The 16,649-nt window shown below is 39.8% G+C and overlaps 1 protein-coding gene across 1 annotated transcript in view; it reads right to left on the bottom strand.

The window, feature by feature from the left end:
* The window catches only part of LOC117268815 (xylosyltransferase 1-like), a 44,759-nt gene extending 29,887 nt beyond the window's left edge, over positions 1-14,872 (bottom strand). Inside the window, exon 1 of the mRNA XM_033645513.2 lies at positions 14,496-14,872. Coding sequence (XP_033501404.1) covers positions 14,496-14,777 — 282 coding nt within the window. The 5' untranslated portion in view covers positions 14,778-14,872. The remainder of the gene's footprint in view (positions 1-14,495) is intronic.
* Positions 14,873-16,649: the final 1,777 nt, after the last annotated feature.

Here is a 16,649-nt window from a genome sequence, read left to right on the forward strand (position 1 = left end):
ACCTTGGTGGGTATTTTAATCCCACAGATTGCCCTATATCTGTCTTTTCCAGGGATAAAGAGTGTGTTTCTGACACACACACACACACACACGCACGCACGCACGCACGCACACACACGCACGCACCCCCCCCCCCCCCACACACACACACACACACAGAGTGCCTGTGGGAAGGCAGTAATATCAGCTCTTGCCACCTGCTCCTCAGACAACCTTTCATTATCTCATCTGTAGCCTAATATCAGCTTAAAAGAATGTGTGTGTGTGTGTGTGTGTGTGTGAGAGAGAGAGAGAGAGCGCACCTGTGTGTGTGTGTGTGTGTGTGTGTGTGTGTGTGTGTGTGTGTAGAGTTACAGCAAATATCTCTAGCTTTCCTGCCATTATTGTGAGTATGAAAATACAGAGAAAACCAGGAATAAAACCTCCAGTATACAGAGAGATTAAAGATTAAAGACTCACACAAACATCAGTACACACACTCTAGACAGAATTAACATTCTGAGGATTTATCTATTCTTAGAGCCAGTAAGTGGTGTAAAAAATATAAAGTTCGGCCTGAGGGTGGCGCTAAAGGAATGATGTTTGGTATGTTTTCCTAAAATCTGGTAAGTTAGCTGCTGTCAGTCGTGGAAGAAATATTTAGATCTTTCTGTTGTAGCAATACCACAATTTAGAAATACTCTGGTATGAGTCAAAGTCCTACATTCAAAAAAACTATTGACAGCAAATTGTATTTTAAGTATTATCAAAAAAGTATTTTGGTGGAATGGTAACCCACTGATGCTTTAACACATTAGGAGCATTTTAACATTACAGCTGGTGACAGTGGGACATATTTTAACTACTTTATCCTGTTGGGTAGTTATATCTAGCACAGTATCATAATTCAATAAATGAATCATGTTTTGTCAATAAAATCTTAATGTTAGATAAATGTAGTAAAGTAAAAAGTGCAATATCTACCCCTAAGATGTAGAGGATTAGAAGTAGCCTGCAACATAGCAATAACTTTAAATACTCAAGTAAAATTGTACCTACATACAATACTTGAGTAAATATTTTTCCCTACTAGCTGCAGTGATAAGTTGCAATCAATCAAATCTGCCAGTTATTTTCTTTGTTAATCAATAGATCATTTTATATAAAATGCGAACTTTATTAATATTTATATTTTTGTCTTACAGTCCAAAGCCCAGATACTACTATCAAATATCATTAACAAAATCAGCAAATTTTTAGAATTGTAAATTGGAACCTGAAATTTTTTTTTTTTTACATTACCACATCAAAATGGTTCCCTATTAACTTTCAGTTCATCAATGAATCGTTTCATGTGTCTTTCTTCAGCACCTCCAAGGGCTCCATGTCACGATCACAAAAATTAGCGCAAACTCTACCACAGTGTGTCCTCTTACTGTCCAGGGACCATAATCTACATCAGAGAAACTCTGAGTTTATAAAAACACTGATAAACTCTTTTACACCCCCTTAATGTACTGCCATGTGCTCATAGAAATGAGATTCACCCGCCGTAGCAAGTGTTTTGTTAGCCATTCGGACGCCCCAGAGTCAGAGTATAATTTTGTCTATATTCTGATTTACAAATTACAAAAGATGCTAGAATTGAAGACTGATAAAGATATATCAGGCAAAAATGAAAAAGATAATCTTGTTTGAGCTTTTAAATTACTGCTTTTCTGTTTTGTATGATTGTAAATGGGATATCTGTATGTTTTGAAGTGTTGGTCAGACAAAACAAGGCATCTGAAGACTACACTTTGAGCTCTTGGAACTTCCAAGTTGCATTTGACTATCTTTGTCAGAGCTGAAACAATTAGTCCTTCAATCAACTAATCTGCAGTTTGTTCCAGCCTCCAGAGATTTCTCAGTCTTCCATTATGGTAATCTGAACATCTTTTGGTTCTGGACTGTTGGTTGGACCAAACAGGGAATTTAAATACATCACTGTGGTTTCTAGGAAGTTCCAATGGACATTTTAGAGACCAAACAAGTAATGGATAATGGAAATAATCATTAGTTGCAGCCAAAATACAGATATCAACTGTCTTAAAAGAAATTCCATCTCTTGATAAATATCTCTCAGTAATTCACTTCTCCTCCTAAACAGAGCGTCTCAGTGTACTCTAACCTGTAAAAATGTCCTTGAGTTATTCTTTGATTCGCAGACAGAATAATACAAACTGCTGTTTCTCTCTACTTCACAGATCCTTTTGCGTTTTTTCCCAGAAGGCTGTGCATTCCATGGAGACAGACCACAGCTAAAATACCACTGCTTACCTACAAAGACATCATTCTTTATACTCACCACACACATACACACACACACGCGCATTGCTGTCTTGCTAACTGTGTGAGTCTCTCAGCCTCTCTCCTCCTCAGCAGGTTCTTATTGAAGTCGTCTTCAGACCTCCTGCTGCTTGATGATAAAGGCGACAGAAAAGAAACAAGAGAAGCTGTTCCCTCAGGCGCCCGGGGCGAGAGGCATTAAAGAGGGGAGAGAGAGAGAGAGAGAGAGAGAGAGAGAGAGAGAGAGAGAGGGGAAGGGTGGAAGAAAGCAGACCTGTTGCTCTGACATATCTGTTGTTTAGAGGCCATGTTCACACTGATGCAAATGAATCTGAAAATGCTTGAGATATTTTCTAAATGTTTGCTGTGGCTGGAGGATGGAGGAGCAAGCGATACCACCTTTCAGTTACTTAAAAGGAGAAGATAACTGAGTCTTCTCAACATGCCTCATGTCTCAACAATCTCTATCAGATTTTCCACATGATTTTGCATCATTTGAAATTTGACTGGAGCTTTAACAATTGCATCCATCATTTGTAGATGGAAACATACATTCATTTGCATTTTGTTTTGGAAATTTCCTGTAAATTTGTCTAAAATGTGGGCTACCTTTGGTTGGAAGCTTGGCTTGTGTTCAGCAGATGTTTTGCAGTGGAGGTGGTCTTTGGAAGATGTGAAAAGCTTGTGAAAAAAAAAAAGATAAGTAAGTCTTTTCAACTTGCTTCATGTCTCTAACAGCATCAGAAACTTGTGGCAAGAAAAAATTAAGGCAGCCTTAACTGACAAATCAAAGTTCTTGCGGGCTGTCTTTTCCCCTGACATTGCAATGTGCTGCTCTGATTAATAAACGAGCTTCTGTGCAAAGTCTTCACAGAGATGCGTGTGCAACTAGGGGGCAGAAGGCAGCACAGAGCCAAGCTCCACAGCAGAGATGACAAAGAGTTATAAGTTCATTAGGGGTTAGGTGTATGTATTGGGCCGTAGAACTGTCTTAGGTTTTTGTTTTTGTCTGTAGTACTGTGTAATTTAGCGTACTGTGGTGCATGGAGATGCAATGGGGTGGAGAAATGTGATGTTAAAATGGGGCTCCGACATTGATCAAAAGCATAGATATTTTTTGACCAAATACAGACTTTAGATGACGTTTAGTCGAGGTGCTTTGTAGCAAGTAGCAGACACACACAAGCCTGTGGTGACATAACTAGGTTAATGAGCATGAACAACACTTTAATGTCAACTCAGCAATAGTGTAGCTGGCTACGCTGTTGCATTGTTGCTTGTTATGTGAACACAACATAACTGAGAACTAATCTATTGATGTAATCGGAGCAGTCCAAGGTATCAATCATCATGTTCCGATTAACATTATGATCTTATCTTTAATATCACAATCCAAATCATATCAATAACGTCAACTACTCCTATGAAGCGCAGAGCAAAGTTTTGTTGAGCAGGTATGCGGAGAATTGAGATGTGTGGTGTCAGATCCATGGAAAAGTAACGGTAAACTGGTTGGTAATTCAGGATTCAAAATTCACCCTTCACTCACTCTAATTCACTGAGTGGACATGCCGCTCCACCAGAAACATCTCATGCAAAGTAGGGCGCAGATTCTAGAGATTTTTTTATTAACATCTTAGTTCTGATTGCGAGTTAAAACTATCTTAATATCAGCGTAGGAAAAAACAATTGTTGATCATCCCTTCAATCGGTGATATACGATATGATTGCAAATTGGCACAAGCCTAATCCTGATGCATCTCATCCTATGATGTAGTTGCTGCTATAGAATAAAATAAAATACTTAAAATAAAATAATAAATAATAAAATAAAATACTTAACAGAAGTTCCCAGAGCTCAAGGTGACATCTTTTTTTTTCCTTTCTGTGATAACAAAACTCTAAAAAGCAAATATATTCAATTTACAGTGACATAAATCAGAGAAAAGCAGCAAAGGCACATTCGAGGAGCTGGAACCAAGAGATGATTACTGTTTCTTCTTAGATTATTATTGAAATGATTACTCAACTCATGACCAATAATTTGATCAATCACCTAATTATTGCAGCTAGTGTCTCCTAAACACTGTTCATTACACTTCATACATGTTTACCGGCCACAGTGAAGTGTTGAAACATTGCACTGTAGTTAGTTAAGGATGGTAAGAGTGGGTGATCTGGAAAATCAATTGAGAGCAGTTTTTTTATACAATAGCCAGCAGTGAGAGTCTGATTTAGATTAATTTGGGTAATTACCTGACAAATCAAGGTTTATTATCATATTGATGCCAAAAAATCGTGTAAAAATCCTTTATTACCAGTCAGAGAAGTTCAGAAGTCACTTTAAAGTACTCTTGCACACAATCAATCAGTTTAATGGAATACTTAAGTACAGCATGTCATAAACAATTCAACACTACATCTCAGCTGTGCAGCACATTTTCAATCCATCAGTCAAGTCAGTGTGATAAAGCTTTCCCTTCATATAGGCTATTTAGTATGTGCTTGGGTGGAGTTGGGCTTTATTAAAATAAGTATATAAAATTTTGTCAAATTCAGTTTTCTTCATGTAATTTTGTCATGCAGTCAATGAGTTACTGTGGGAATATTCCTCAAAGTGTAATTTTTGGACCACACCTTTCAAAGTTGCCTTTGTCAATCCTGAGTAATGATTTTTTGAGGCTAGTATTTCATGGTTTTTAAGAACCCACACATACAATTTTAAGAGAAACACTGAAAATGTTTGCAGTCCTCCTGCATTAAAATATTCCACATAAAGACATATTAGCTTAAACACTGCAAAACAGCAGCTTCAAATCCAAATAACATCCAACTTTCTCACATTATTTACCAGGAGGAAGTCAACTTTGTTTTCTTGGCAAATAATTACCAAGACAGTTTGTCTCCTCACAAGTAGTTCATAATGAATAGTTGAGTGTGTGTTTGTTTGAGAGTGTATGTGTATGTGTGTGTGTGAAAGAGAGACAGAGAGAGAGAGAGAGAGAGAGAGAGAGAGAGAGAGAGAGAGACCTTCATATCAAGCAATAAAGAGCTCTTTCACCAGGCTGTATACAGCATCAAGAGGCCCCAGTTATGCATTAATCAAAAACTTGTGTATGTGTGTGTGTTTGTACTTGGGATACCTGTGGGAACTTACAGCCGGGAATTTATTGCTGTTGCCCAGTGAAACCCTTACAGTTTAGCTTGGCTGGGGTGGAAAGGTTTTTGTATTGATAAAAACAAACTGCAACATAGCACAATGGAAACAGACGAAGCAAACAAATCATGACGTATAGGAAACGTGAAGAGACGAAAACATCACATTTGCATGGAACGAGCAGGAGACTATAACCTTCCTCACATTAATACATGAAACTAGGGCTGGCACAATATCACATTTTAACTACATGCCCATAGTGGCCAAAAGAGTTCATTATAATGGTATTATTGTAATATCTACAGAAAACTTGAAAAAAACCCCACAATTACTGCTTTGAGGTTGTATGCCTCCACAAACCAGTCAAATTTACAAGTTTACATCCATATCTGTGAAAACATGCTTTCCCCCGGCAGTACAGAAGATCTATACAGTCAGCACAATTTCTTGGTGGACACTCATGATTAGTGTCACAAATTCAGTATCTGACCAAATGTCTCCCCTTCTGTCCCTTTTAGATATAAAATGTCATCAACCTTGTATCCTATGAGACATTTGTGTGACTTTTTGTCATAATTAGCGTAAGATTTCTTGGGTTGTGACCGATAACATGTTTTGTGAGGTCACAGTGACCTTGACCTTCGACCACCAAATTCCAATCAATTTATTCTTCAGTCAAAGTGAAAATTTTTGCCTGACAAACTTCCCTTAAGTTGTTCTCGGGAAATCGCGTTCATGAGAATGAGATGGATTCAAGGTCACAGTGACCTTGACCTTTGATCTCTCAAATCAAATTAGTTTGTCGTTGAGTCCAAGAGGATGTTTGTGCAAAATCTGTACAAATTCCCTCAAGGCATTCTTGAGATATTGCATTCTCGAGAATGGGAAGGCCGGACAACCCAACACCAACTCCTGCTGAGGCTATTGCAGACACAAAGGCAAAAAAAACAACTAGGAGTCTGAATTCATGCTACTGTCTCCGAAACACCGCGAAACATGTTCATTAAACTCCACAATATGAAGGAATGTGAAAAAAACAACAACATACTGATGATTTAGTTACGAAGCCGAACTACCATGAAAAGAGAGAGAGGAAAAAAAAAACACACAATGGAAGTGAACTGCGGGAATGGCCATCAGGTGAAACTCCTCTCTAAGTTTGATGCCAGCAAGTACCAGTACATTAAGTTGATGTGCTAGCTTGCTGTGCATCTGACTCTAGCCTGTCTGTCTTGCTAAGCTAAGCAGTGTATCCCTTAGTCTGTCTGTGTCCTGCTCACTTGACAGTCAGTGAAACACAACTATTTATTACCTTTGATAAACAGTGTGTTTATAAACTACAGCTCTAAAAACATAACTGAATCGTTTGTGAACATGCCTTTATATGCAAACTCACAATATGAAACTTTGGGTTTTCAGCAGCGACCACTGTGGGGACCAGTCCAGACAATATGGACATTATTTGGCAGACATAGTTTTAAAACAGCACAATAATTATCTAGTCTCTCAGTCAAGGTTTAGTTACAACATCGGATTGATACAAGATGGAAATCAATGGATTTACATTGACTATTGAATAAATATTGAATTTAAAATGATTAAAATTGTTTTACAGGAGGGAGGATTGTAATGTGAGCACTGGGGTGTCAGGTCTGGCAGTGTTCACCATATGCATCTAAGAGTTAAATCGAACATTTATGAAGTGTTTTAGAGTAGATTTCAAAATATCGAGATATATCGTGTATTACTATATAGCCTACAAATACCACAACAATATTTGTCGGCCATAGTGCCCAGCCCTATAAATCTGAGGTATTTTTCCTTTGGGTATTTGAATTTTATTCAGCTTTAGACTTCTACTCCTCTACATCTTAGAGGTAAATAATGCACTCATTACTCCACTACATTTGTACTGTATCTGATGATCATTATCTCTCTTCATCCAGAAAACAGTTGATGGAAATGAATTAAAGTTATCTGTCTCACCAAAACGCTGAAAATAGAGCTGATGAGACAAAGGGAAAAAACAGAGACAGATGGACAGAAAGTAAGCTAAATGGACTATTCTGAGAGACGGGATGGTGCTGTGAAACCTGGCTGTAGTAGTCCCAGGACCCGCAGGATGACCCGGGATTACAGCATGGATTTAAGTCATCTATGCCAGATTTAGTGAGAATTATCTCAAAGAAAATAGAAAAAAAATATATAAAGCAGCTTTTTGGTTTTAACATTAGTGTTGTGCTTAATCGCCAATAGAGAGAGTGACATGCCACCATGTCGTGTGCTGTGCAGAGGGAACATCTGAGACACTACAACCTGCAGTTCTCAGTAAAATAATAAATCATTATAAATATCATAAATATATACCCCCCAAAAAAACTTGTAAGTATATTTCACAAAATAATCAGAAGACAAGAACTATGATTAGTGGTGAATATCTGGTGTCACAATGACAGTTTACATTTTTTTTTCTACAAAGGTTTTTAACATGATCTACCAAACCAAAACATATTTAACACAAACTACTATTATCATTATTAGCAGTAGCAGCAGTAGCAGCCACATTGCAGGGTCTCCACCTGTGTGAGATAACTTGTGATAATCTGTCTAAAACAAAGATAATTCCTTCCCCTTAAACCTCGGTCTCTCTTTTATTTTTAACTGGAATGAAAAAAATTGTTTTAGTGTCATTTGGAATAATAAGCGCTCAAGGCTGTACTTCTCCCTGCTCGACGTATTTGATGAAAGAGGTGGTTTAAAACCTTAACCAAGACAATGTGTACATAGTTCTCAACTTCCTAGGATCTCCATGGCCCCAGAAAAAGTTTTCTATTGAATGGAATTAAGGAAAGCTTGGCACACGAGAAATGAAAGCATATCAGTGCAAACATCATTAGAACCACCAATGTCCTGGATGAGAACTGAATGCCACTACCACATCTCTAGTGAACTCAGTACCTGTACAAACAAATCTTCAGTTGTCAACGAACAAATCAGTATTTTTTAGCAGTAGAGCTCCCCTCAATTTAATGATTATTTACTACATCCACCTTATAAAGGAATACTTCACCCACAAAATTACCATTTGTATATTAATTAGTCATGATGAGTTACCTTGAATTTGTGAAGAAAAAACTGTTTTTCTTGCATGCCTGAACAGAATACAGTTAACATATTGATTTAAGATTGACTGAGGAACACGCTTAACAGCAGCAAAGCTATATTAAAACATCCGTTTACAAACTCTCACAGAACTCATGCTGTATAATCCAAGTCTCATTTATCCAGTTGTATGCTCAGTGCTTGCCAGACATGCATTTTTTTTTTTTTTATTTTTTTTTTACAAAAACTTAGTATTAGAGTCCGGCTTTAAAGAAAGCATAGATAAGTTTCAATTTCAGTTCAGTTTTAAATAGTTAAGTTTTAGCAAAAATGCACATCTTTGGGAAGCACTGAGCACCTTGTCCATCTTTGTTGTCCTTGTTTTTAGCTGTATGTTTATTACTGTGTGTCTACATGTACAGAAACTGGAGTCAAAACTCTTGTCAAACTCTCTGTATGTGTTCACATACTTGGCAAATAAAACTGCCTCTGATTCAGAACTGAACAGCTTAGACCACAAGTGGACTGAACGTTCAAGTGAACTGAAAGCCAGAAACTACGATGAAAATCAGGGCGTATGACAGGTGATGCGTTCACTTACTGTTGTATGTACTGAAGTGCATTTGAACAGTGATGCAATCTCTGAGTTTAGGAGAAAAAGTGAAGAAACTATGTTGTCAGTGACTTCGAATCTTAGAACTGATCGAAAAGAAACGATTTGAATCAGAAAAGGTGATTTATGAGTTCCACCTCAACGCATCTCATCTCATGGTTAATTTATATCTGTACTCAGCTGAAAAGAACTCAAATAATCCACACGTAATGACCACATAAGGACAGGATGTCCAGGAAAAGGTGTTGCTCTGAGTTTGTTTTTGTTTTTTTTTGCTGCTTTGAGCTCCACAGACCTTTACAAGCATCACAGCTACATTTCTAATCCAAATCTATACAAATATCCTCACTTTCAAAAAGTGTTCTCACTGTCAAGGTCTTAAAATGGTCCTCACAGATACAGAAGAACAAGAGCTCTCTCTCATACTCTCAGACACACACATGCACACATACACACACAGTATTTAGGGATTATCAAACAATCTAAACTAGATTAGGAAGTATAAATCCCATCAGAGAAACCTGATCCAAACCAATCCTTTAATCTGATCTGACCTGACTGTTAGGATAGGAATCAGCTCTGATACACATGTGGTCAGCACTGTGTGTGTGTGTGTGTGTGTGTGTGTGTGTGGGGGGGGGGGGGTGTCCATGTCAAAGGTGTGATGAATGTGAGAGTTGTGCAACTGTGGCGCCATCCACAAGTGCTATAAACACACTCAACTGGACATCAACAGTCAGTACACGTTACACGTGCACATGCGTGCATACACACACACATGCACACGCGCACACGCACACTTTTTCTTTTATTGGAAACAGGATGCTTCTTCCTGTCAATAAACACACACCTGGCCTACACACACACACACACACACACAGAGTTCATCACCTTCACACACGTTCAACCTTCACTAGAACTTTGACAGCATTACATTGGATATCTTTAGGTTGTGGACAAACAGTCAGACAAAATAAGTAATTACAACAGGCCTTTTTCTCTATTTTCTCACATTTCATAGACTAAACAACTGAACATAACTGAAATAATCGTTGCAGTCCAACATCAGCATCATATCCAATCTTTGCAACCCTTCTGCATATCGGCGCCGATCACGTTATTTTTACAAAATCGGAATCAGTAATAAAAGATCGGATGTCACTAACTCAGCTTCTTCTCCGGAGCCTTTGTGCTCCACTGTCTCTCAGATTAACTCATATCGCAGCAGTGCCTGGACAGCGTGACGTGTGTGGTTGTGCTGCTGCTGTGGTCCTGCCAGATGCCTCCTGCTGCTGCTGCCATCATTAGTCATTAGTCATACTTCTACTGTTATTATACACATATGACTATTGTCACACATGTATACTGCCAGATATTAATACATACTTTCAACATATTGTACCACAGTAGCCAGAACTATAACTATAATATTATTACTTTCATTAATGTTGTTGTAAGCTACTGTCATTACCTGCATCTCTCTCTCTCTCTCTCTCTCTCTCTCTCTCTCTCTCTCTCTCTCTCTCTCTCTCTCTGTCATGCGGATTACTGATAATTTATTATGCTGATCTGTTCTGTACGACATCTATTGCCCGTCTGTCCGTCCTGGAAGATGGATCCCTCCTCAGTTGCTCTTCCTGAGGTTTCTACCGTTTTTTCCCTGTTAAAAGGTTTTTTTTGGGGAGTTTTTCCTTATCCGCTGCGAGGGTTATAAGGACAGAGGGATGTCGTATGCTGTAAAGCCCTGTGAGGCAAATTGTGATTTGTGATATTGGGCTTTATAAATAAAATTGAATTGAATTAAAAACAACAAAAATGGCCAGGTTTTTCATCTATGTTGTTCATTGTTGCTTCCGCTTTCCAATGTATAATACTTCCAAACTGCTGACATTTTCGCTACCGTTAGTATGCTGGCTGTCCATGCCACAACAAGTTATCTGTCTGAACGTCACTCCCCCACCTGCCCAACATTAACACGCTCATTTCGACACTCCTTTACGACAGGCCCTGCCGCAAAAGAGTGTTTTTACGTTGTGCAGGCGGGCGAGTTCAGATGGGCAGCTAGTAACGGTAGCAAAATGTCAACAATATGGAACGTTTATACATTGGAAGGTGAAGGCAGTACAACAGCCACTTGTAAAATGAGCAAGTCTAGCATTTCGCGAGGGGGAAGACAGAGCTCATTTCAACCAATTTGATACGCCATCTGGAAAGGAAACATCCATCACAGCATGCCGAGTTCGAGGCAGCAAGCAAAAAGCCACAGGACCAACCAACATTGGCAGAGGCTTTGAAAAGGAAATACAAATTTCCCCAGGACCACGATAAAGCCAAAAAGATCACAGCCAAGATAAACAAACCTTATGGGACAACTTGGATGCATTCTTTTTTTTCCCCTTTCTTAATGCTTTGCAAAGTATGGGATTGGACTCTGTATCAGACTCGGTTTCAAAATAAAGGACTCGTATTGGATCGGATGCAAACAAAATGTGATCGGGACATCCCTACTTCTGCATTGTGCCATGTAATCAACACTGAATGTGACCAAGTGGATGCAAAACATTTCCTGCAGGTGATGCAAACTGAGGCAAAGGCCTTTCTGGTAGAGTTCCAAGTCCAACCTGTTAAACAAATATCTGAGACCCATTCAAAACATGATCTGGTTCCAAATTTTTAATGGTGATAATTTGCTGCTTTTTGTTTTCTCTGATCATACATTAGGTTGAATATTTTGGGGTTTTGGACTGCTGGTTGGACAACAGGGAAAGCTGATATTGAAGATGTCTTCCTCAGCTCTGATGGACATTTTGACCTATTTTCTGATGTTTCATAGACAAAGTGACTCAATGAGAAAGTAATCAGCAGAATATCTGATGATGAAAATAACTGTTAGATGCAGCCCTACACTCTTAGCCCACTCAAGATAAGAAGGCTAAATTATATTCATGTTGTTAAATCCGTCCAACTCCCTTCCCCTATGTAGACTTCTAGACCAAATGTGAAAGAAATTTTAGAGGAAACACAAGTGCCAGAGTTAATCGAGAGTACATTTGCTGAGAATAAAGTGTGTCAACACAGGCAAAAAAAGCACTTATCTCAAAGCTGTTGGACACTTTATGGAAGTGCGGAAAAGTAACCAGGGGAGAGAGAGGAGTAGAACAAAAAGAACAGGAGTTTTTGGAAAATTCAGAGCTGTTGGTTGATTGTTTTAAGGTTTAAGGTTGTAAAATTAATCAAACTAAACAATGAATGAGTAAAATACTGGTAAGGTACGTTTGATTCAACATCAGATCTGGTCTTAATCAAACCAACACCGTCACTGAGTAATAAACAGTGAAGATATTTCACTGCTCAGCCATGTCTTATGATCTTTTTAATTACTCATTTACCTCTCACATTCTTCTTTGTTTCATTTTATCCTGTGTACTCTCCCTCCGCCTCTCTTCACCTCCCAAACTCCTGTCCTATAAAAAGTGCTGGCATGTATCTCTACTGTTTTAAAAGCCAATAACTGTCAGGACATGATATTACCACCGCTCTCTCTCTCACACTTACACACTCACTCACTCACTCACTCACTCACTCACTCACTCTCTCACACACACACACACACACACACACACACACACACACACAGAGGGAAGATCACAGGGCATCCGGTTAACTGTAATGAAAGGACGTAAAAAAACGGATGCCTGCAATACAGCCCACGTCTCCCTCTTTCTCTCTCACACACAGAGCAGCATACAGTACATTCATGTCCTAACAACATGAGAAAACACCTGGATCTCACAGGCAAAGCAACACATACACACATAACACTATTTTCTGAGCATAAAAACATGAAGGACATCTCCCCCAGATCCTATACATGAACTGTACAGTCATTAGACAGTAGATGAATGTAAGCCACACACATACACAGTAGGGTTGCAATGGTATGAGATTTTCATGATACAATAACATTTCAGAAATATTGCAGTTTCAAGATATGACAGTATTACAGAATTTGTATTGTTATCAGTCAGAATGACCCATAAGGATTAAAAACGGAAGGCTTATTGTTGGTTGAACAAACATGGGAGATTCAATGTCTGGCATTTTTTTCAGTATTGTAGATAAGCATATGTTCAAGGTATAATAACTGCCAACTTTTATATCACGAAAGCGGTATATCGCTGCAACTCTAAGAGTAGGAGAGCTTGACAGGTAATGTAGAGGATGCATACTGAGCTGAAGAAAGAAGACTTTTAAGTTTGCCTTGGCAAGCAACATGACATTGTTTCCAAGTTAACATAAATTGCCATTGTCTTTTTTATAGCTAGTATCAGAAGGGAGACATTTCGATTCAGGAAAACGGCGTAATCATTTCCCAGTTTCCTAGTGTGTCTGTAGGGTCCCTTAATATTACCAACAGAAGGGATTTAATTAAACCCCTAAATCACAAATCTAGGAACAGACACTCATTTAACAGTTTTATCCCTCACAGTTACTCATCATGTGCTGCAGTTACCTTAATATGAAAAGCTGAGATAACTGTTAAGGTTTAGAATTAATAGATTAATAAAAATAGGACCATGTTGATTTGTTACACTGAAAGTAACGACAATTACGTTATACAAGCGAGAGAGACTGTTGTCTGGTGAGTGGAGAAATGTCAAACCAAAGTCCGTTAACAAAACACACAATTATATATGCTCTTGAATTTCTCCGAACAGACATATAATGAAGATACGCATGAAGAAATTTTAGGACAGTACCTGCTGTACTTTAACATTCGGCGTGTATATTATCTATAATCTGCATTTACTTTAGCAAACATCACCATTTTCTTCTGCTCATGCTGACTGTAAGCTAACACCAAGGAGTATAAAAGAACACTGGGTGAAACAAACACATTGATACTAGCTTTAAGTTATTAAACTGTTTAAATGCCGTTTGTACACTGGATATGATTGCACTTAACTGGTAATTAGCTACAAGCACCTGGAAAGGCAGGCGAGTTCCGTTTTACCAGATGTACTGGCCATTGATCGATACCTTAAATTGGCAGATTTTGATAGTAAGTTTGGCCTAGCGACACATCTCTCCATACAAGGGAACGAAAGCGGCCAAATTGTGTTGATGCAAATGCCAAAACAACAGGCGAGCAGCTGCAGCCACTCAGTAGCATCTTCTCTGTGGCTACCATGCGGTTTCCCTCGGGGACAAACGTTCATTTTCCAGTCGGTAGAGGAAACACAGGTGTAAAAATCTAATTAAACTCACACAGCCCGGTTCACCGTGAATACTGAAGCTGATATCATTCAAACCTACCGCCTGCAGCTTGTGCCGAACAGCCGCCTTTCCGAGCGGCGGTGGCGGGTCGCCCTTCTTCTGCAGCCCCCTCCGCGGGTGCTCCCTGTCGGCTTTGTTGAGCCCCCCGGCACGGTCCTCTCTCTTCTCCCGGCTCCTGGCGCCTCCGTCCCCGCCGGCAGAGTCCAGGTTGCTGAAGTTCCACACGATGAGAGTCTGGACCAGCAGGACGGCCAGAGCGGCGACCAGCAGGGCGGACTTGGAGCGCCGGGCCAGCCTGCGGGTACACGGGTTACCGTTCATCTTTCTCCTCCTCCTCCCTCCGGCTCAAGCTGAGAGCCCCATCCGCTAAACGCCGACAGCGGGGTGTGAATGCTCCCCTACGCGGCCTGAGAGGGGCTACTGGCAGGCAGAGAGGAGGAGGAGGAGGAGGGAGGAGGGAATTTGGCAAAGGCTTGAAATGAGGAGAGAGGTTTGGAGGCGGCAGACAGGACACAGAGGCCCTCATGTGGCCGTTAACGAGTCAACAGTTTAGTGAAAGCATTTATTTTGTCATTTAGAGTGAATGACGTCGCTGCAATTTGAGAACCAGTGAAGAGGAGACGCATCAGGAGTCCCTGCCAGGGCCGGAGACAACATTTCTACGGCCCCGGGCAGCATATTCACACCTGCCATAAACAGCATAATAATAATAATAATAATAATAATAATATGGTAATAAGAATGATAGCAACGTAATTTGTTCAGTAGCTCTCTTAGGCTGAGGTATTTTACATTAAGTCACAAAAGAAAACTTTTTAAAATATAATTCTACAAAAAAAATGCATATGTAAGATAAAATACGATAAAACTAGGGATGCAAATTGTAAGTAATTTTCTTGATTGATTCTTGGTAAAATTAACAATTGATTAATTGATTGTTCAAAAAACATAACAACTTTGCTTATACCAAACAATACCAAATAATGCTCTTGTGAAAGTTCAGAGAGGAAGACAATACTTTCTCTCTCACCCTGCCATTCACTCCTTGCATGCATGCTCACTCACCATCTCTAGGTGTCATTAGCCCCTTTTACACTGCCAGATTTTCCGCGAATGTTGGGCCATTTTGCTGGCCAGCTGTGAGCATCTGTACACACAGAGGCGGAATGGCGAGTTCATCCAAGGCGCCCAATTTTCCACCTCGTAGGGTAGTTATATTGGCGGAACCCTTTTAGTTTAAACAGACCGAGGCGACCTTCCACAACGGGAGGGGCTGTTGTAGACTTGTGGGAGGAGCTGTTGATGACGCTGCATGTGTGACCCACTGGCGGTGGATAAACAAGAAACAGCTGATAGCAGGAATTAGCAAGCAGCTAGTAGCAAGAGGGAAACGCAAACCTGACAGACACTGTAAAGATGAGCAGCTGAGGAGAGGAACTGCGCAACCTCCTTGCTCTCGCAAACGAAGAGGCCATTAACCGTCACGTGATGGGGACAGTGAAGAACAGGCTGATTTACGAGAGAATCGCCGCCTGACTATCACCGCCTAATTTAGACTAGTTTACGTCACACGCTGAGTTACACGTTTTGTTACTTGCTCATGCCCCCTATTGCCCTGAAAAAGGCGCATTCTGTATAAACGAAAGTAGGTAGGCGGCAATTTGCCGCACTCCCCGATTTTGTTTTTATACTGTCAATGCTGAAAAAAGACTGATTGGGCTTCCCTGCAAATTTGCACAATTCCTGTCTAAAAAGGGCTATTGTCTGGTTAGCTCAATTCAGTCATCAGTTTTTTTCATCATATTCACCATCAACCACCTTCTCTGTCAGCCTATCATCTTACTGCTCCTCATTTTAAATATGTATTCTTCTTCCTGTGCCGTAGTTCCTTCTTGCTGCTGTTCTGTGCCCTCCACCTCCCAATCACCACCTAGTCTTTACAGATTCATCATCCTCATCTGCCTCAGCAGTCAGCAGCCTCAAACTCAGCGGCCACCACCACCAGTGTCTGAACTCCATGGGGGGATTAATCTTGCTGCCGTCCAGATGTCCCTTGATCACAAAATATCTCCCTCAGGTGTCCAAGCGCCAGAGATTTCTCTTAAATCTTAATCAGCACAAATCACCTGTTAACGTGTACACTCATATTTTGTATTAAACATTATCTTTACATTATTCTTCTGTCTCTCCACA

Source organism: Epinephelus lanceolatus, chromosome 18 (genome assembly GCF_041903045.1).
Source record: "Epinephelus lanceolatus isolate andai-2023 chromosome 18, ASM4190304v1, whole genome shotgun sequence".
Taxonomy (NCBI): Eukaryota; Metazoa; Chordata; class Actinopteri; order Perciformes; family Serranidae; genus Epinephelus; species Epinephelus lanceolatus.